At 38.3% G+C, this 21,874-nt stretch overlaps 4 protein-coding genes across 7 annotated transcripts in view; 3 read left to right on the forward strand and 1 right to left on the reverse strand.

The window, feature by feature from the left end:
* The window catches only part of LOC140772970 (phospholipase D alpha 1-like), a 5,017-nt gene extending 397 nt beyond the window's left edge, over nucleotides 1-4,620 (forward strand). For all 3 annotated transcript variants that reach the window (XM_073115249.1, XM_073115251.1, XM_073115250.1), the window contains 3 exons: nucleotides 1,777-1,851; nucleotides 1,956-3,903; nucleotides 4,071-4,620. In XM_073115249.1, the coding sequence (XP_072971350.1) occupies nucleotides 1,777-1,851; nucleotides 1,956-3,903; nucleotides 4,071-4,507 (2,460 nt within the window). In that variant the 3' untranslated portion in view covers nucleotides 4,508-4,620. The remainder of the gene's footprint in view (nucleotides 1-1,776; nucleotides 1,852-1,955; nucleotides 3,904-4,070) is intronic.
* A 5,464-nt stretch (nucleotides 4,621-10,084) lies between these two features.
* Nucleotides 10,085-13,369, forward strand: LOC140773842 (protein STRICTOSIDINE SYNTHASE-LIKE 3-like). The gene is made up of 4 exons (XM_073116612.1): nucleotides 10,085-10,561; nucleotides 11,479-11,754; nucleotides 12,350-12,517; nucleotides 12,608-13,369. Exons 1-4 carry the CDS (start codon nucleotides 10,230-10,232, stop codon nucleotides 12,999-13,001), a joined length of 1,170 nt encoding a protein of 389 aa, XP_072972713.1. The 5' UTR covers nucleotides 10,085-10,229; the 3' UTR covers nucleotides 13,002-13,369.
* A 981-nt stretch (nucleotides 13,370-14,350) lies between these two features.
* On the forward strand, nucleotides 14,351-18,074 carry LOC140773486 (uncharacterized). Of its 2 annotated transcripts, none has more exons than XM_073116077.1 (10): nucleotides 14,351-14,521; nucleotides 14,838-14,982; nucleotides 15,070-15,295; nucleotides 15,378-15,436; nucleotides 15,558-15,622; nucleotides 16,005-16,082; nucleotides 16,182-16,272; nucleotides 16,366-16,437; nucleotides 17,075-17,185; nucleotides 17,596-18,074. In XM_073116077.1, the coding sequence occupies exons 2-10, from the start codon at nucleotides 14,839-14,841 to the stop codon at nucleotides 17,962-17,964; spliced, it is 1,215 nt and encodes a 404-aa protein (XP_072972178.1). In that variant the 5' UTR covers nucleotides 14,351-14,521; nucleotide 14,838; the 3' UTR covers nucleotides 17,965-18,074. The 2 variants fall into 2 exon arrangements, with proteins under 2 accessions (XP_072972178.1, XP_072972177.1); XM_073116076.1 differs by having other exon boundaries at nucleotides 14,352-14,521; nucleotides 16,179-16,272.
* A 581-nt stretch (nucleotides 18,075-18,655) lies between these two features.
* On the reverse strand, nucleotides 18,656-21,841 carry LOC140773487 (uncharacterized). The gene is made up of 5 exons (XM_073116078.1): nucleotides 21,440-21,841; nucleotides 20,216-21,092; nucleotides 19,760-20,136; nucleotides 19,299-19,588; nucleotides 18,656-19,172 (listed from the first exon to the last, which is right to left on the reverse strand). The coding sequence occupies exons 3-5, from the start codon at nucleotides 20,013-20,015 to the stop codon at nucleotides 19,170-19,172; spliced, it is 549 nt and encodes a 182-aa protein (XP_072972179.1). The 5' UTR covers nucleotides 20,016-20,136; nucleotides 20,216-21,092; nucleotides 21,440-21,841; the 3' UTR covers nucleotides 18,656-19,169.
* Between the last annotated feature and the right edge of the window lie 33 nt (nucleotides 21,842-21,874).

A 21,874-nucleotide genomic window follows, 5' to 3' on the forward strand; every position in this document is an offset into this window, starting at 1 on the left:
AGCAGAGAATGATTGATGTTATTATTTACGGTACTTCTTATGAATTTCCGGGTTGCATGAGTTAGAGAGACGGAACAAATAGCATCTGTGAGCTGCTTATGAGTTTGCACGAGATATTAACTTAATGTCGTTTAGACTCATTAGCTGTCATAATCTGGATTTTAGAGAGGGAGCAATCCCTTCAAGACTAAACATTTAGGGTGAAAGATTCTAATCTAACATGAGAATCACTATTTACGGTAGGTAATGTTATGTCTTTCTTTTCCTTGATTACAATATAAACATTGAACATATACAGACTAGATGTATATGTTCGGCTTAGAAGAGCAATAATAACTACAAGGGAGATTATAAAATTCTAATATGTTGCGTGTGGATTATTCTTAGTTTACTTTTCAAATACTTCAAAAATTAATCTTACACCAATCATGATATTTTAAGCAAAGAATATACACCTAGACTATAAGTGTTGCCTTAATAAATGTCCTGAGTGTGAAATTAACTAGCCATAAACATATGAATCACTTTTTCTGCATAAGCTAATCAATTGCTGATCAACCACTTAAAGTTTTATCAAGAGAAGGGAACAACAAAAGGAGAACAGAGAGCAACTAGTTTTAAAAAAATGATTTCTTCATGTCCCAGTTTGATTCAAGAAGGAAGATCAAACAATATAAATTGCATATCGACATAACTAGTCATTAATCATTTAAATCACCTATCTTTGCTTGTTAAACTCCCAAGCAATCTCTAGAATTCTTTCCTCTCACGATTCTCACTCTAAGCGTCCACGTTAATATTTGCTTCTTTCCCTATTAACATGGGTATAACATTGAGAGATATTAGAAGTAGAACCTTGGAGTGATAAGATATTATAGAGGCTAGTGTGTGGGCGAGAGAAAAAGAATGAATGGAAATATTTTGGGGTTATAGGCAAATTAGGAAAGTTTCTTAATTAGTTAAGATCATTTTCAAATAGTAGGGAAACTTTTATTTAGGATTTTATATATATATATGTATTTTGATGTGTGCGGGACCAACGTGGTTTCAAGGTGTTACATTAGCTACTTGTAGGTAGATGGTAAAAATGATATGATTGCCCATCTTGTACTCCAATTTACGTTATCTGTACTTCTGTAAATTTAAAGAATTAAGCTAATTGCTATGACATGGGTGTTAAATATAAATTATATATATAATTTTTTATAGAAGTCTTGAATCCGAATTTTGCTAAACTCATTTGTTATATAAAATATAAAATCTACAACCATTAAGAGATTATATTTCTCTACCTAGAAAAGGACATTTTGGTAAAGATTTTTTTATTCCTTTTCTGAGGTTCAGCTGCATGAATAAATTTCTCAAATTGGTGTCATGACTTCTTTTAACCATAGGAAAAGAATAACCTAGGATATATACAGGGGAATGTCAACACATAAAGTTATTGTCATGTACTAGCTACGTAGGCACTTTAATAGCATGCATGCAGAAAGATGTATTTCCCCGTATGCATTCTTCTCTTGATATATATATATATATATATATATATATATATATATAAACTATACCAATGACCTTACTTGTTGTGATCCAATTAGTTTTAAACCTTAACTAGGTTTAATTGATGTTGTTCTGTCTTGAAAGAAACATCAAATCAAGCTACTTGAAATCTTTTAAGAAATTAACTTGGATGAACAATAGTTAGCTTAATTTCCTAGTCATTTAGTATTGAACTGATGATCTTCATATTGTGTTATACTGATTGAAAATTTGGAGACGCCGACTGTATCAAGGAGAAGTCTTTTGAGAAGATTATCATGGATCAAGAGAGTATCATTTTGCCAACCCAAGGTTATTAATTCTTGCAATTGCCGATTCTAGTTATATATATACAATATGATTGTCACTTGTTTGCGTATTTTATGTCTGACGACTAAATTAATTTTGTGGCACAGATTGTTCAAGGAATCGAGGACAGTGTGGGTGCTGGCAAAGGGTCCGACAACCAGCTGTACGCAACAATTGACGTAGAGAATGCGAGACTGGGTCGAACCAGAATGATAGCAAAGGAAGGAAATGGCTCTCGGTCCCAGTCCCAGATCCAGTGGAATGAGTCCTTCCATATCTACTGTGCGCACTGGACAGCCGATGTCATCTTCACACTTAAGTCGAACAACCCCATCGGAGCATCGCTGATTGGAAGGGCTTATCTGCCGGTGGAGGAAATCGTAAACGGTGAGCAGGTGGATAGATGGTTAGGGATACTTAACGAGGAGAGGAAGCCAGTGGCAGGAGGCCGGGGAAGGATACATGTGAGGGTGCAGTATTTGGCGGTGTCCAAGGAACTGGTAAATTGGGGGAAGGGAATCATCAACAGTCCGATATTGTCGGCCGGGGTTCCCAAAACATTTTTCCCACAAAGACGCGGGTGCAGGGTGACATTGTATGAGGACGCACACGTCCCAAATAACCTCGCCCCGCGTATCTCCCTCGCTAAGGGTCGCTACTATGAGCCGCGCAGATGCTGGGAGGACATCTTCGATGCCATCACCAATGCGCGACAGCTGATTTACATCGCCGGCTGGTCCATCTACACTAACATTACTTTGATAAGGGATCCACAAAGGCCCAAGCCTGGGGGAGATGCAACTCTTGGTGAGCTACTCAAGAGGAAGGCCGAGGAAGGCGTCAGGGTGTTGATTCTTGTTTGGGACGATAGGACGTCGCTCGGACTAGGCCCCCTGAAGAAGGATGGCCTCATGGCAACGCATGATCAGGATACAGCTAGTTACTTTCGTGGCACAGATGTTCACTGCATCCTATGCCCTCGGAACCCAGATGGAGAAGGAAGCTACGTCCAGGGCTTTGAGGTCGCAACTATGTTCACACATCATCAAAAGACCGTCATCGTGGACTGCAGCCCTGTGGCTAGGAGGAAGAGGAGCGTCATAAGCTTTGTCGGAGGCATCGACCTTTGTGATGGAAGATATGATACGCAAGACCATCCTCTGTTCCGGACACTGGACAACATTAATCATGCCGACTTCCATCAACCAAACTTTGCCGGAGCGTCGATACGGAAAGGAGGCCCAAGAGAGCCATGGCATGATATTCACTGTCGAATAGAAGGACCAGCTGCGTGGGATGTACTGTATAACTTTGAGCAAAGATGGAGGAAGCAAGGTGGAGGGGATGATTTACTGGTGCCCCTCGCCGGCTACTCAAACTTTGGGCCGCGGGCTGCAGAGGAGGAAGAGGGTCATATTGCTCAAGAGGAAGTAGAAGCATGGAACGTCCAAGTGTTTAGATCCATTGACGGGGGAGCTGTCGTAGGATTCCCTGAGGCACCAAAGGATGCAGCATCTCTTGGGCTAGTCACTGGGAAAGATCATGTCATCGAACGTAGCATCCAGGACGCCTACATCCATGCCATTCGTAGGGCCAAGAATTTCATCTATATAGAGAACCAATACTTTCTAGGTAGCTCTTATGGTTGGAAGTCAGATGACATCAAGGCCGAAGACATCGGCGCACTACATCTTATCCCCAGAGAGCTCTCACTAAAGATCACAAGTAAAATTGAGGCAGGGGAGCAATTTGCTGTGTATGTGGTCATCCCGATGTGGCCAGAGGGTGTCCCAGAGAGTGCGTCGGTTCAAGCCATCTTGGACTGGCAGCGGAGGACGATGGAGATGATGTATACCGACATTGCCCAAGCTCTCCGTGCAAAGGGGCTTCAAGCGAACCCCAAGGACTACCTCAGCTTCTTTTGCTTAGGCAATCGAGAGGTGTATAGGAGCGGGGAGTACAGACCTGAGGAACAACCAGAACCCAACACAGATTACAGCAGAGCACAGCAAGCGAGGCGATTCATGATCTATGTTCATGCAAAGATGATGATTGGTACGTATGTGTATACGTAATTGACTAGAACGTATAATTAATTAATTAATTAATTAATTAATATATATATATATATATATATATATATACACTGTATAGTAGCATCAATATTCTTGTTTTATCTTCTGCTTGCTAATCATACATCTTTAATTCATTTGGTTTTTTAGTTGATGACGAGTATATCATCATCGGGTCTGCCAACATCAATCAACGATCCATGGACGGGGGCAGGGACTCGGAGATTGCTATGGGTGCATACCAGCCGAACCATCTAATGAACAATGAGCAGCCAGCTAGGGGACAAATCCATGGCTTCCGCATGGCACTCTGGTTCGAACACCTCAGAAGACTTGACAATGCCTTCCTCCAGCCCCAAAGCATCGCGTGCATGCGGAAGGTGAACGAAATTGCAGAACAATACTGGCGTCTATATGCAAGTGAGACACTATATAATGACCTCCCAGGTCATCTCCTAAGCTACCCCATTAGGATCACTGCTGACGGGGAGGTCGTACAACTGCCAGGGGTGGAATTCTTTCCCGACACAGAAGCCCGTGTTCTGGGGAAGAAGTCTGACTACCTTCCCCCTATCCTCACTACTTAATTGATCGACTTAGTTAATTGTACATCGATCATGTCTACTTTTCTTCTCTCGTTAACTACAATGTATAAGAATATTCATTCTGACAGTTCTTGTTTGCTTGATGAATCAGTAATTAGTACTATTTCTCAGAACAGTGAATCAATCTGACTAGTTAAAATTGTACTAGACCACTTTCACAATTAATAACAATCTCAAGCATGTTGTCAGGAACCCAAGTATATTCCCTGAATGGAGTTGGCAGCTTCCATCAATTCAAAAGGATCTCCTATTCTGTCGTGTGCAACTAAATCAGGTGTCAGAAAATATTGTAGGCTTAAGTAAACGAGTTCACAAAATGAGAGAATAAAGTCACGGAACTATGCTTCTCCATCGTTCCTATTCTATTTATAGAATTTATGATGCTTACATATCATTTTTCCATCACCATGGAAAAGTTTACATCACAGAAGACAAAATTGATCGGAAACGTGAGACTTTTTTAGTGAGAATATCAGCAACTTCTTGTTATGTGGGCACATGATAAACTAAGAATCTCGAGCTACCACCTTCTGCGAAGTCGATCTCTATATGTTCATTTCTGGCATGGAAAACTAGATTGGAGGCCAAATATACAGCTGACATGTTACCACACCATACTACTGGTGAAGTAATTAGCTATGGAAATCACGGAATAAGGATTGAATCCAATAAAGCTCAGTGACTTTGAGTCAGTGATCGATATTCTGCTTTCATGGAAGACTTGGCCACTATTTGTTGCTTCTTAGAGCTCCATGAGATCGCATTATTCCTAAGAAAGATACGATATCCTGAGATTGATCTTCGATCATCTGGGTCACCTACCTGGTTCACATCACAGAACGCCTATAATCGTAAATCCCCACAGCACAACTGTATGCCGAAGCGCTTTTTGTTCCAGCGACATACCAAAGTAATCTTTTAGCCGCCTAGAAGTGATCGAAGGTAGGTGCATGCATAAATTGGCACATCTGATTTACTCCATATTAAAGATCATATCCTGTGACTGTTAAGTATCGGAGTCCACCCACAATGTTCCTGTACTCATAGGGATCTTGAAGAGGACAAGTTGTTGTCGAAACAAGGGAATTACAATATTTTGATTGATGCATCCCTACGATTCAACCAATATAGAAGCATATTTGGGCTGTGATAGAAAGATGCTAGACGAATCCCTAATCCCTGGTCACTTTTATTCCAAGAAAATAGCTTAATGGGGCTAGCTAGCACTTTCATCTCAAAGTTTGCCTTGAGAATGCCCTTTAACTGTTTGATAGAATGTGCATTTCTTCCCATCACTATGATATTATCGACATATATAGTCAGAGCAATGTAAATGGTACCCTAATGATAGACGAAACAAAGTATCACCACTAGAAGCTACAAAGCGAAAACTTTGCAGAAAACTTGTGAATTTATCATAGAGGGACTTTAATAGCTTGCAAACATGATTGGTATATACTTCTGCTTGAATCCAGGTGGCTGTAATACAAAGCTCCTCTTTAAGAAAGCAATGTAAGATGCATTACTTACATCCAATTGAAGTAATTAGGGCCACTGTTTAAAGATTGTCAATGCTAGAAGAACTCAAATTGTTATAAATTTTACTACAGGGCTCAATGTCTATTGATAGTCCAGTCCGTACTCTTTTGCAACCAAGTAAGATTTATATTTGGAGATTGAGCTATCTAAATTTGGTACTTCAATTCATAAACTCATTAACATCTTACGACATTCTTATTTGGTGGTTTAGGAACTAAAATCCCGGTATTCTGCCTCTGTAAGGCAGAGAATGCCTCCTTCATGGCATATACCCATTTTTGTTTTTTTTAGCACTTTTGAGTGTAGTTTGTTAGTTCAGTTACACTTTTAGTAGGGAAGCAGCTGTGTAGGCCTTTTTCTTGGAGATGCCTGACCTAGCTCTAGTTATCGTAGAATACTTATTTGCAATAGACTGACAATTTATTTCAGCAATGAGAATTATTGTAGAAACAAGTTCAGAAACAAGGTTATTTAAGTAGGTATGTAATGTTGTGGATTCTGAAGTGGAATTGGTTTAGAAAATTGTGGAAGTACTATTGGCGTATATAAGTGGTAAAGGATTATGGTGATCCTTATGAGGTATGGAGAATGAAATTGGACCTGACACAAAAGGTGGTTGATATGGATTATCAAAATGGGTGATAAAGATATAGTGGTATAGATTGAAAGATAAAATGAGATTCTTAGAAAATCACATGTCTGAGAGATCAAAGACTCTACTAGTAGATGGATCTAGACAGCGATATTCTTTAGGATTAAGGTTTATATCCTATGATATGCATTTGTTTGATCGCAAATTTAATTTTGAAGAGGTATAAGATTTTAACCAAGGATAACAAGCAAAATCAAAAACTTTGAAAAATAAATGAGTTGGCTTACGCATAAATAAGACCTTCTATGGTGACAGCTTGGATATTTTTGGAGATGGAAGTCTATTCAGCAAATAAGTTGAAGTAAAAAATGCTTCAACCCAAAAAGTTTTGGGTACACCAAATTCAGCCATTAAAGAGAGCGGGCTATTGTCACACTAGAGCGGCTCAGAAATTTCATTCTACTTTGGAGCATGTGGATATGATAATTCATGCGTGATGCCATGATTAGATATGAAGGATTAAAAGCATATTTTAAGCTAAGACACAGACAATACTTTACTCTTATATCTAAGAGGATAAATTCAAGTATATCTAGTGCAGTCATCTACAAATGAGATAGAAAATTTGTATTCACCATTGAAACTCGTCATGGGTCTCGAGACGTCAAATTTTTTAAAATTGGAGTGGAGATAAGGTATCTCTAATAGAAGCTCCTAATGGAAGATAAAGAACTTTTGCTGAGCTAAAATGTTTCATAGAAGATCTCTAGAGCTGAGTTCTGAACTGATGAATTGTAATTTGCCTCAAAACAGAGCCAGAGGGATGACCAAGTCTAGAGTGCCATGTAGACTTGGTTACCATGGTACCAAATATGGCATTATGCTTATTTTGTTGTGAAACAAAAGAGAAAGTAAAGTGGGTAAAAACTATCTTTGCAAATTTCTCTAAAAAAGTAATTTATGACCCCTTGTCTTGGGCACAGAAGCTATATAAAACTACATTAGAGAATTAGGATACTGAAAATAAATTGGTACTCATTAATGGCTCATGTAATATAGTCTACTCCCTTGATATGTCGAGTTTTCCAAATCAAGAGAGATATGATTGGATGCTCCAGTGTTTGTAAACCAGGTGTTCGTTGGATTGCCAGAGCCAGGGAAAGATGCTGCCGTAGCAGCCGACTTTGCAAAGTGGATGTCGACCTTGAAAAGAGAAATCCATCCTATGATAGTAGTCAAGGGCAGCATGGCCAGTGCAATTGCAGATCTGGAAAGGGATCCTTGGATTGAAGGATTGCTGATGTGACCTGGATTCAGATTGTTTGTTGGCATTTTGATTGAAAGAAGACAAATTATTCAAATTCTTGTTTGAATAGGAATTATTGGATCATTTAGAAGAGCCTCTGTATATGCTTTTATCATTGCTCCCTAACGTACAATTCTTAAAGACATTCTGTTTATTTGATTTAGATGTGGCAAACACCATGCTAACTAAGTCAAAATCCTGACGAATAGATTTAACATGAACCTCTTTACTAAGAAGAAGAAGAAGAAGAAGAAGAAGAAGAGTACATAACTCTTCTATCTCTATTATAGAACCCTATAAAAAAGGTTCGGAATGGTGCATATTCCGATGGTAAAACATTGAGAATATAAAGAAGTAAATTTTCATCTGAGACTAACACAGAAAGCTGACGCCAAGCTACATTTAATAGCCTTTAAGCAATTAGAAACGAAAGAATCACTTTTCTTCGGTGCTTGTAGTTGAGTCTTCTATTGAATAACATGTGATCTAGATTGTGAAGCAAAATAGCAGCCCAGACTTCAAAAGAGAAATTGAGATCAACGAACTGAGAGAGAATGCTTTATGACAAAATAGCATTTATCCAAGAAAGAACAAGCTGATCTTTGGTGAATCCAGCTTAACATGCTTCGTGTCGGTGATCATATTTCCACTCGAGTATGAAATTTGCTTTGAGGACAAGAATAAGATCCATCCAAGAAGTCAAATAGATTATTTCTTTTCAATACCGGAATGATCTGAGATCTCCAAAATAGGAGATTTATTGCAGATAATTTCATAGCAACTATAGATATCACGAATGAAGTTGTAAATTTATAAGACAGCCATGATGAACCTTCAGTAATCTTCACACGGAGAATGTAGAAGAAGAGATCTTGAGAGAGCTCCACGGATCGATGGAGATAAACTCAGATCGGGGAAGAATGAGAGTCCTCAAGGAAGCGAATTCTTTGATTGCTCTAATACCATAAACGAGGTCCTGAAATAAGAGAGAATGTTCGAGAAGAACTCAGAATGATGTCTTCTCCGTTCTTACGTATCATCTTCCTATTGATTTATATAAGATAAACTCTTAAAGAGATAACAAACTCTAAGTTAGCGTTTGTTTGTTAAGGGTTTCGTTATTACTAAATTATCTTTATATAAAAAATAATAAATTTAGAGATATAAATAACAAAATTAATGCATCTTAGTTACTCAAATTTTATTTTTATTTTTTTATTATAGTTCAAAGTATCTTTAATCCCAAAGTAACTTTTAAAAACCAAGAGTGGACCGGTAACTAATAGATTCTAATTGCATAGCAAAAGGGGCTTTTATTACCTTGCATGAGGATGCTCCTTTGCTATTTTTTTTAAAAAAATTATATTTTTATTATTAAACATTTTTATGTAATTTATTCTATTATTTCGAATTACTTTTAGTTTTAATTCTAATTTCTTTTGAATTAAACGTGATTAATTTTTATAATTAATAATATTTATTGATATAATTTAAATTTGAGATAATCAATAAAAATTTAAATAATAATTGCCTTTACTAAATTTTTTATTGAGATAATAATAGAATTTTGTTTTAGTTATCTCATATATAGTCTTGTATAAATTATTTTAGTTTAAATAATATGAGATTAGTAATCTTCTAGAAATATGTTATCCCTTGATATAAATATAAATATAAATATAAATATAAATATAGAGACTTTTTATTTAATCCTACAAACAAATCCATCCTTAATAATAGGATAGTAAACTCTTAAAACAGCCTGAGCTGACATGTCGTCATCACTTCTATATTAAGCTCACTCTTGGATGAAATGAACTCACTAAGCACAGGAGCATGGGTTACACAATAGTACAATACACACACAAAGCAGTACATAATATAATAGGGGGCTCTCTAAGAATCAACGTCACCACATTGAAAAGTGAAAGATGGAGCACAGAGAAATCGAAATAAAGAATTTGAAATAGAGAATAACAGGGGTCAAGCATAAATGTTTGTTGGAGGGGTCAAGCTTAGACTGTTTGTTGGAGGGGTCAATTATTATTATTATTATTAGTAGTAGTAGTAGTAGTAGTAGTATTAGGTTAGTTGGGAAATTGTTGTTCACTTGCGAATAATGGTGAACCACCTACCCCACCTACCCTTCTCGATCTCCCGATAAAAGATCAAGTGACGAATAGAGAGAGTGTGGTAGTAATAGAAGTACTGGCAACTGGCAAGTACTAGAAGTATAAGGTGGGGATTGGGGAAACGATAGATAGGCTATGGCGGCCCGTGGAGTGGTGTTGGCGGCGTTGGCGATTGCGGCTGCGGTGTACTGCGGGACGGATCCTTTCCGGCAGAGCTCGATGGCGGACTTCCCGGGTTTCGAGACGTATCGGGTAGAGCTGACCCCGTGGTCGGAGTTACCGACGGAGAGGGACACGGAGGATCGGCTCCAGGGGGCGGAGATCAGGTTCCTCAACCAAGTTCAGGGCCCCGAGAGCATCGCTTTCGATCCACTTGGACGAGGGCCCTACACCGGCATCGCCGACGGACGCGTCCTCTTCTGGGACGGCACTTCTTGGTCCGACTTCGCATACACCTCTCCCAACAGGTCCTTTCTCGTTTCCTTTTTTACTTTCTTTTTTTTTTTTTCTTTCTCCATCTATGTGTAATTAATTAATACTTTCCTCCTCCTCCTCACCTCGTCTGGTTAAGATGGAGCATTTTTTTCCCCAATTTTGTATTGCTTTTATCCAACGCTATTAAATTGGATTGTTTTGTGGGTGTTTTCGGAATCGCTTCCGCTGCCACCCTATTGGAGTTTTGCCCAGCATTCACCTCGTCTGGTTAAGATGCAGCATTTTTTTCGAATCAGATTTACTTTTCAGTTTTACTTTTGCGAGGAGAAATCATATTTCTTCGTATGTTCTAGTTGGATTTATTAATTTGAGTTGTTTTAAAATATGAATCGTGTAGACAACTCAAAAGAATGAATCCAAGTACGAAAAGTAAATCTTTTGATTTGGAAAAGTAGTTATTACCTACTGGAATCCAAACATTTTGTTCGTACATATCAGATAATTTTATTTTGGTTGCTGCTTGAGTTATTTTTATAAGGGAAAAAAGGACAGATAAAATATAAAATCCTTCTTTTTCTTCTTCCTCTTCGTACTCGTCCAAGTCAAAAATCCCTCCCTTCCGCTCGTCATTTGAGACAAGCATTCTACTTTCACACGATATGTTAATTGAATTCCGTACATGATCAATAATTTACTATTATTATTATTCTATATTTACATGTGTTGAATCAGTGTATGCTGTCGTGTTCCTGGTTTAGTGTTCCAAGACAGGATCAAGTGGGATCCAATTAATTATTCTGAAACTTCAGATCGTCAAATTCAACTTCAAATTACCATTCAATATATTTTGGGTTGAGAATGTTTGATTAGTTAATTATTCTTATTTGCCTCTTTAATCTCAGCTGCCTACTTGTATAGATCACTGTCTTCTTTAAATGTGGCTGCGTAGATCAGAGCTTTGTAATCCGAAGCCATCACCTTTGAGTTACTTGAAGAATGAGCATCTCTGTGGGCGTCCGCTCGGTCTTCGATTTGACAAGAAAACTGGATATTTATACATCGCCGATGCCTATTTTGGTTTGTTGAAGGTAGGTCCAGAAGGTGGGTTGGCAAAGCCGCTTACCACGCAGGCTGAAGGTGTCCCACTGAATTTCACAAATGACTTGGATTTAGATGAAGAAGGGAATATATATTTTACAGATAGCAGCACCAATTATCAAAGAAGGCAAGTGATTTGCTTATAATTTAACATTTCATCTTCTTGTTATTTTTCTATGTCTTTTTAAGTTAAGGAACATCACATTTATCTATTTAAAAGAAAATTAGTTGGCTAGATTACTCTCTTAGGATAAGGGCGTAAAATTTATAAGTTTCATAGTGGTTAAGAATTTGAACATCCATCATCACCATCATCTCCTGCATACTCACTTTGTCTGGGTTGTGTCGCACATTTTCATATGCTTGCAGAAGTTAATGTATGGTAGTTTACCTTTAATTCTGATTTCTCACAATTCCATTTTATTGTTGACTATGTCAGTATTCATATGCCTGGCATGCTTTATAGTTGATAGTCAAGAACAGGTTCATTTAGATGTTGAATTACTCGTTACTGAGATTTTGACATAGTGTTTACTAGCCCAGGTGTGTTGAATCACTCATTACACTCGATATGTCAGTTCTTGTATACATGACTTGCATCAAGAATTCAAGATCACTCCTATATAAATTTGTCTGTGCATATATACAGCATGACAATCTGTATAGTACTTGATTTTGTTCATGTAATTTTCATACTAATGAGGAGTCATCAAGTTATACAGGAACTTCATGCAGCTAGTCTTTGCCTCCGAGCCTTCAGGGAGGGTTTTAAGATACAATCCCCTTACAAAAGAAACAACAGTTCTTCTCCGGAACCTTCAATTTCCTAATGGTGTATCAATGAGCAAGGATGGGTCATTCTTTTTGTTTTCTGAAGGATTAAGTGGCAGGTTGGCATCCATTCTGTGAAACAATCTGGGCCTGTTATTCCATATGTTATGTCAAGTATTGATCATATTAGAATGTTACTGCCAATGTAGGTTGAGCAGATATTGGTTGAAGGGAGAAAAAGCAGGAACCTCAGATGTCTTTGCTATCCTACCAGGATTTCCAGACAATGTGAGAACTAATGAGAAGGGTGAATTCTGGGTGGCAATTCATTGCCGCCGAACTGTGTATGCACATGTTCTGAGCCGCCATACTCAGTTGAGAAAATTTTTACTCAAACTCCCTATCCCAGCCAAGTATCACTACTTGATGCAAATAGGAGGCCAACTTCATGCAATGATCATTAAGTATAGTCCGGACGGAAAACTGCTTGAAATTTTAGAGGACAGGCGAGGTAAGGTTGTTAGGGCAGTTAGCGAAGTGGAAGAGAAGGATGGAAAACTCTGGATTGGATCTGTTCTCATGCCTTTCATTGCTGTTTACTGATGATACTAGAGTTGATGTCTTTACCAGGTGCTGTATGTGTAATATGTAGTAATAGATGACTGAATTTGCAGGTTACCTAAAGATGATGATTCAAAACCTATACAAGAAAAAAGAACAAGTAATAGCATCTGTGCTTTTAATTTTTCTACACCAGGTAGTGCTGATTGTCGTAGTAGCTTCATTTGTGGGGAGGATTATAATAAGGACAAGTTGCAAGTTTCCTTGTTTTTTAGTTTATCTCATTGTTGATTTGGCTTTCCTGGAAATTTTGTTTTAGGAATAAATGAACTTTTGAAGTTCTTAAGGCACAATGGTTAGACCATATGGATCTGAATTTTGGTAATTCATAAGATATTGGCTTTGGACAATTTCTGTCTTTGTCTTTTTTCCGTTGTCTTTTGTCATCACCTCAGGTTGCAATTTTGTGCATTATTGAAAAGAGGCTTCCACCTCAAAACCACGGTTCGATTGTGTCATAGTTCTATAATTTGACTTAGTTTTATCGTTGGACCTCCCTTCAACAAGAACAATAAAAAGCTTTTTTGAGAAACTGTGCGCACCGCACCCACAATCCCACATGGGTTTGGTGCTTACTATTTTTGTACGCAGGAAGGGCTTCTTCATTTCAGGTAGTTTTGAGAGAGAAAAATATATGTGATCTAACAGTTTATAAGGAATATTCTCACACTGTGGTTTTCTCAGCGATTTAGGCTTAAAATTGATCGGCTCTATAGACTCGAGCTCTGTTGCAAATTAAAATTGGCTTGAATTAAAATTATGTTAATTTAAATTTTATTTTATGATTAAATTCGAAATTAATTTTAATTCAAATTAGATCAGAACTCGGCAGCCCCTAGACCGGACGGTGCCAATCTCGGTTGGACCTACACCGACCCCACCCGCCCAGTCACGTTCTTGCCGGCTCACGTTCCTTTGGTCGACACAACACCTTTGCACCGTCGAATGGGGACAAAAACAGAGAAGATGGAGGATCTCCTTGTATCGCATGGAAACGGTTGTACATGTGCTCCCAGCGACCCTATTCTGGACATGCCACGTCAACGAGAAATACACTACAGAAGACCCCTCCACGTTCTCCATTTCGTTTGCCCCCCCCCCCGAACGGACCAAACTACCCTGATCAACCGCTCTATACTAATTGCAAAGGGTAGGGGTATTCTGGGTACAACAGTAGTAGCAATGTCGTGAAAAATGGATGCCGTCCGTTTCGTTTTTTTATTTTATTATTTTATTTTATAATTTTTTCGTCTGCTTCTTCCGTCCGTGTGGTGGTGGTTGCTGTGTGTGTGTGTATGTGAGAGAGAGAGAGAGAGAGAGAGAGAGAGAGAGAGAGAGAGAGAGAGAGAGAGAGGGAGAGGGGGGAGGGAATCAGAGATGGCGGAAGACGAGAGTAGGTTTCGGTATCTGGAGTTGGCCATATTTCTCTAATTATAAGTGCGCGATCTCGATTTACAATTGCTCGAGCTCTCTTGCTTCCTTCCACAATCACTGACCTCCAGGTTCACTTCACTCTCTTACTTGTGATCTATTCGTGCTTACATAGATCCCCAGATCCCCTAATCGATCGAGCTTGGTAACTGATGCTTAGTTCATATATGATTCATCTTTTCTATTCACTATATCCTCAATTCATGATATGGTACCGATGCGAAAGTGCACAGTTCATGTGGAATATTTGTAGATCAGTAGGATTTAACTAGATGGAGCAGCACTACTGGATTATGAGACGACGCATACTTTTGTGATCCATTCACAAATTAATTCTTATAGGCGTCATATGCCATTTGGGGATAATATATAATTGAGTTCTTACAGGATGGACGCTGAGGTGGGCCTCACCAACGGAGATGTGGAGCAAGGCACAGTAGTCAATGGATTCAGAGATAAGGGAGAAAGCCTCAATACAGAAAATGAAGGCTGTGCAACTATAGCAGAGAATGATACGCCAAATCCTTCAAAGGTGCGTGCGCAATCTCCTTCTCTCTACTGCAAGCGCATGTAATTTGTAGAAAGAATGTTGTCTAACAATCAATTATTATATATGCAGAGAGCTGTAAGCCATTCAAGCAACAATGTTAGAAGACAAAACGATCGAGGCGTTCAAAATGTTGTGGTAGCTGATCAATCTCAGAACAAAAGATCTAGCCTCCCGGAAAGCCTTTCATTTCCTGCCACAGCTACTTCTGCCAACAGTTCGATAAAGACTACTCTATCTCTGAAGCAACCTAAACCAAAACCGAAAGCCAAAAGTCCACATTCCAAAGATTCAGAAGGTGGCAGCAGTTCCCTTCTATTTCTCTTGTCGTATAATCTAGCTCCTTCTTCCATTCTTAGTTTTTATGTACTGGAATGCAGGTCCTCTTCCTACCAAATTGTCTAATTTCACTGCTACTGGTAGCACCCAATGCTCTTTGGTGAGTCTCTAGAATCTACGTTGCAACTGATATATACTATTTCTTTTATAACCAGAAATAATCCTAGACTCAAAATTATGTGTTCTTCTATTTGTTCTTGGCATGTATTTATTTGAACAAGTCTGAAAAGTCTGGATCTCACGATGAAATTGTCAATGACACTTCTTATGAAGCTGAAGTTGCGCTGTAAGTTCTGGTTTCATAGGCGGTCTCACTGCATCTTTCCTTCTGTTTTTGTTCACTTCAATTTCTAAAACAATTCTCTGAAACCGTTGAATTCCCAACATAAAAAATGTGTGCATCTCTTCGCGTTACCATTACTTTTCAGCACCTGTTTCCTGTGATGAGCAAACCCGTAGCTGGCAAACATTAAATGGATTATGGTATTAGTACAACTTGTGATATTGGTCCAACTATGGGGCAAAGTACTACCACTTTTGGTATAATATATTTCTAACAATTATGTTTGGCATCATGGTAAAATTCTCCCGTTTCATACGGTACCTTTCTACTGGGTTGAACATGTTAGATATTTTTTTGGCTTGCAAGGATTGACATATCATGACAGGTCGCATGATGTCAATACAAAACCTTTGAGGGACAAATTACCAGCCAAAGTTGATGATGATGCACATTCCACTACCTCGTAAAGCTTCATTCTCATTTCTCAATTTGTATTATATCAGTGAATCTTTTCATATGCTCTTGAATCTAGACTAAGGCATATAATATCATTTTCTAGAAGTATCACCACTCATCTTGCAGTGGTTGATCAAAAGAGGACTAGTGCTGGTTTCAGTTTCAGATTAGAAAAGCGTGCTGAGAAGCGTAAGGAGGTAATTGATCAATCAAAATGTGTTCTTTCCCTGCATCTCTCCTCAGACTTCCTTCGCTTACATTGAAGGAAACCGTTGGTGGCTGTCTTTCAGTTTCTCCAGAAGCTAGAAGAGAAAAGTCATGCAAAGGAATTGGAAAGGTCTGATCTACAAGCAAAATTTAAGGTACTTGCTTAAATATAACTCTTTAACATTCCTTTAAGAGAGTTGAAGCCAACTTGGTAAATAAGTGCAATTTTTTGGCAATTCCTTTTGAGAACCTTCACAAATTGAGATGGGCTTTAGCCAATCCTGTATAATATGTAACATGCTTACATGGTGATATATGACTATAAAAAAAAAACTCATTATATTACTCGCCTTGTGAGAGTATGTGCAGATACTCAGCCTGCTGATGTACCGACTATGGTTTTTCTTTTTTTCCATTATGTCAAATTGCTTTCAGACAAACAATGCACAGGAAAATATGTTCCTTTTATTTTACTGAAAACTAATCACTCATACAGATATTTTGTTGATATTTGGATTAGAAGACTTGGATATATTTGGATCAGTAGAAGGATAGATAACAATGCTTTAAATGATTTTGCTTTATTTGGCTCGACTTATAAATATGACGAACTACTAACTTCACTACCCAATTTAACTTGACAATTACTCATAAATTTCTCTTTTACAAAGAAACTGTTAGGTTGCTCTTACATGCTTTTGTTTCTCATGTACTTAACAAATAAGCTAGAGAAGTTTCTATTGACATGAGAATTGAAGTGAATTAGTTTCTAACATATTTTACCAAATATAGGAGAACCGGGAGGCCGAGATCAAGCAGCTAAGAAAGAGCCTGACTTTTAAAGCCAAGCCTATGCCAAGTTTTTATCAAGAAGCTGGTCCTCCAAAAGTTGAGTTGAAGAAGGTATGCTAAATCTATGTTCTATCTGCATGAGAACATGTTAAAATCTCCTTGTAGCTTATTGTTGTACAAGGTATGTTGATGTAGCTGAAAGAAATGAACTTTCAATCATATAAAGTATTTCAGGCAAGAAATAGACTGTCACTATTAAATAAGTTACATTTGTTCTTTTTTAACTCTCCTTGAAAATGTATTGATTGGATCTTAAGTATGAAAAGTAATGTTTATGACTTATAAGACTGACAATTTCAAGTTCCTGAAATTTGTCAATAAATCTTATGATCCGATATAATGATTTCCGCCTTCAACTTATTGGACCTGTTTTTTCATTGACATTTCTAATCGTATAATGGTTATCATTCTCATAAGAAATGCTTGCATCTTTCTGCCACTAATATTTTGGTATGTAACAGATCCCACCAACACGAGCTAGGTCACCAAAGCTTGGACGCCGCAAACCCACTAATTCTGCCCCTGAAAATCCTGCACAAGGGTGCATCTCATCAACATTTCAAAGCGCATGCACTACTGCCAATTCAACTAATTTAGATGAAAGTGAAGCCAGGACTAAATTGCACTCTGCCGCTTTGAAGAAAGTGTCTGAGAAATCACTTTCAAAGTTGCCATCCAAGAAGCCAACTGCAGCAAAGTCTGAGAGACCTCTCAGCACGAAACCAAGGGTTTTAAACATAAAACCCAAAATTATAAAAGAAGAACAGTGCGATGATGGAACAGTTGAAGTTGTTCCTGAAACAGTTGTGGCAGTAGGGTCGGATCTGTGAGGAGAACATGGTTGAAAAGGACTAAGTTATTCTCAACCAACCCAATCCGACAGCTGCTCCTACTGAAGTTCCAGTTCAAGGTTGAAAGATATCCTCGTTTTTCTTTTGCACGTCTGTGAATACCTTGGTGGAATGTGTAGTAGATATATTATTTGCGGAGTTACGTTATGTACGCTATTTGGTAGTTATTTTCCTGTTTAACTTGGGGTAGAAAAGATGGTATGCCTCCATATGATGTGTTTCAGTCGAAGCCACTAGGGTTTTGTTTCAGCGCAAGTTTTCTAGGATTGTTGATAAATCTGATCTGGCCGGCCCTCCTTTTTGCCAAAAGATAAAGAAAATATTTTTACCAAATCAATCGAGTTACATTACCAGAAGAACAGACCAAACTCAAAATTCAGAGGCCAGATAGGATGATTTTGACTTGAGAGCCCATTCAAATTTGAGGACGGAGCCTACCATGCTACGTTCCCATAGTATCCTAACCCAAATAGTTGGAGCGGCAAAAGCTTGGCACCAGGAGGTCCAGGACCGGTCTGTCTTCAATCGAACGGCTCAAGAAATTCGAGTTGACCAGTTCTAGTTAGATGAGTAAAACCAATAAAAGATTTACAATAATAAGTTGCGTTATTATCTTCCAGAAGCAAAGACAAGTGCAAACAGAAGTCAAATTATTGCCCAAAGATTCTGTCCATAATTGATATCAGCAGTTTTTCCATCAACAGATTTACATAGTGGAATGAGAGGAAAATATGTGGGAGTCCAAACAGTAGCCTCCCAATATTTCTTCTCAGGTCAAGGCCAATTCCTCCCCCCTACTTGAACTTAATCATGATCTCCCTACGAAACAATATACTCGAATAAACTTAAGCAGGTTTGCAAAGCTTCTGTGTTAACATTTTCCTTCTCAAGTCTTTCACAGCTCCTTTTCATCCGGCGCATACCATATTCGAAGAATATAAACTGTATTTACATAGGCCAATCACACAGGCACTATACAGTACTTTGACCGTGGAAATGTGGCATGTCAAGTCTGCCAAAGAGAACATTGTTGTTCTATCCACTTTTAGTCCTGAGATTCTCCAGACCAACATAACCGGCTGGTTAGACCAACCCTAAACCAAACTATCTTATCGTAATATTCCCAACTGCACCAACCAAGGCTCTTCATAACAGCTACTACTTTTATGATTCCTAGCAGCCAATTACTAGAAAGTACAAAAAATATATCAAAAATCTTTGCTTCAGAAGCCACAGAATTTACTCTTTTTCGCAGAAGTATAATACAAATTATGCTCTTCCTATGGAAACAGCAGGAGAAGCAAGTAGCGTACCTCCAACAGATTAATTTGAAATTGAAGTTGTATCACACACGAAGCTGATGTGTCACTGTTGTTTGCACAAGTACTGGAATTAGCCTGCAAGTGAGTAAATTCCATGCTAGGTATAACTGAAGCACCATTTCCTCCTTGTCCAACCCATCCATCACGTGTGAAAACAGTAGCAATTCCAGCATTAACTTCTCTTCTGTCTTGGAAACCAAGATCAAATATAGATGTATTGCCTGAAAATTTCCTCTCCGCCCATCCTCGACTGCTCTTTGTACGTAATACACTCTTTGTATCTGGTAAGAAGTTTAAATATTAGACATAAGACACAGAGCCAACTTCCATTTTCCAATAATAGCCTAAGGGTTGCAGGAAAACCATGGATACCTCACTGACATAGCATTAAATCGTAAAAATAAAAAATAAAAAATAGTACCTTTAGTAAGCAACCTAATTCCAGAAAGTACCTGCTATTTGGAAGACTAGCCCCATCTGTGAAGTTACTGTCAGAAGAATCATCAGCTTGATTGGGGAATGAGGATTACCCGTGGCCCGTGGCTGTGCATTGCTCTCCCAAAGCAGTGAGTGAAGTGACTGACCGACAGCAATGACAATAGGGCATGGTTCATTTTCTCTTCTCTTTGAGCACAAGATGCAGAAAAACGAGCCAATGGAAGGCATGTTTGGCTGGGTCGAGAAAACCAAACAACTGTGGGTGGCCATGAGCTCCCAATCTACGGTGCCCTACTCTTCTGGACATGCGATGTGTTCCTTCCATTAGAGCAGCAGCCAAGTGCTGAATTATATGATCTTCAAGTTCAGCATAGTTTCCTCCAACCGATAACTGCAATAAGTTTTTCTATTAATCAAACAAATTTTGTAATGGACAAAAAACACAAATCAGTATTTAACAGCCCACGTGCCGCAATTCAACGTCTGTTAATGTAGGATGTGCTCTGTGATTGGTCATTTCTAATGCTCCTCTCCTTTTCAACGGCCTCAAGTAGTTCTTTGACTGTCATAGTCAGTAATAAAAGACAGAAATAAACAGACTACCTGTTATAAAGTGTGTACCTGGTTGGATCCTTCAAACTGATAGATTGCCACCAGCACATGAACTTCTCTGGCTACTATAAAAGAAAGCTTAGTTTTAAAAGAATATATTGGCAGTCGACGAGCTCAGGTTTAAAAGTTTAGAGCCAGTAGTACTTCACCAAGCTATGCCCAAAAAATGGTATAGAAACAAAAATAAATAAATATATATATATATATATATGTCCAATAATTTGGCAGACTGGAGAAGTACATCAGACAATCCAATGGAAAAGGAGCTTCAAATTCCTCTTCCCTTCATTTTTCCACAATGGCTCAAGAGTTAAGAGACGCCATACCGCTGACTATACAAAAGGGCAACACGACAAGTAGCATAGTAAAAGTTGAACACCAATAATTTAGGAGTACCATTCAAGAGCAAGAGCACACTGAAGGGTGCAATTCATGCTTGCAATTAGTCACTTGGAGAATCAGCAACAGAAAAATTGGTGAAAACGATTTTCTTTCTTCTTCCTTATATATATATATATAATCTTCAGAAGAGCATGATAAAAAAAGTCCTCTCTCAAATAGTAATATACTGTAGAAGGATATCTATCCGGAAAGGGTTCAAGGCATATGCTGCAAACATCCATCCTCACAAGTATCTTGGATGCCACCTTCCACGAAAGCTGCAGCCTATGATAATAGATGATTATTCGCCGTCTTTGTGGTCTTATCCATCATCACTATGAAAGATCAATCAATCTAGATATAATAACAGTGGCAGGAATCAGATCATTGTTATTAATTTCAGAATTCAAATCAACCTCTAAAACACCTATATATACCACCCCTTTGCATAAGTAAAAAAGCATCAAAATACAAAAGCATCGGCTATTTGTCTCTCTCAATTTTTCTTTCTTTATATTTTGATGGAATAGTCGTAAAACGTACAAGTCAAAATACAAAGCATCGGCTATTTGTCTCTTCCAATTTTTATTTCTTTTTTATTTTGATCGAATAGGAGAAACCAGCAATGCAGAAACAATGTTTTGAGTTGAAAGATAAGAAATCATAGAAAATAGGGAGGAAGACCATAAAAGGAACGATACCTTGAGATGAATTGCACCATGTTTAATGTGTGGGATCGACCGTAGAGATGCGCTAGAAGAGATCCATGTCAAATTCCGATCGGCGAAGATGCTATTACATTCCTTGTGAGGGGATCAAGAGATACCCTAGATAGACGAGAAGACAAGCCAAAGTAGTCTTGTTTTCCTTGCTATTTCTATTCTATTTACTATCGATCGGAGAGGGGGGATTCGGCGGAACCGGACTCCTACTCCATGAGGCTTCCTGCTCCCACCTTTTCTTTTTCGACCTGTAGTGTAGCGGTTACTGCGATTGAGGACGAAGGATACAAGAGTCCCTATCCCTAACGAGGCCCCAAAAACTTGACTTCATACTGATTCCCAAAACTTTTGTCTCTCTATTGTTACCAGATTCGCGCATGAATTAAAAAAAAAAAATTATATATATATATATAT

Source organism: Typha angustifolia, chromosome 13, assembly GCF_048772165.1.
Source record: "Typha angustifolia cultivar Huaian chromosome 13, ASM4877216v1, whole genome shotgun sequence".
NCBI lineage: Eukaryota > Viridiplantae > Streptophyta > Magnoliopsida > Poales > Typhaceae > Typha > Typha angustifolia.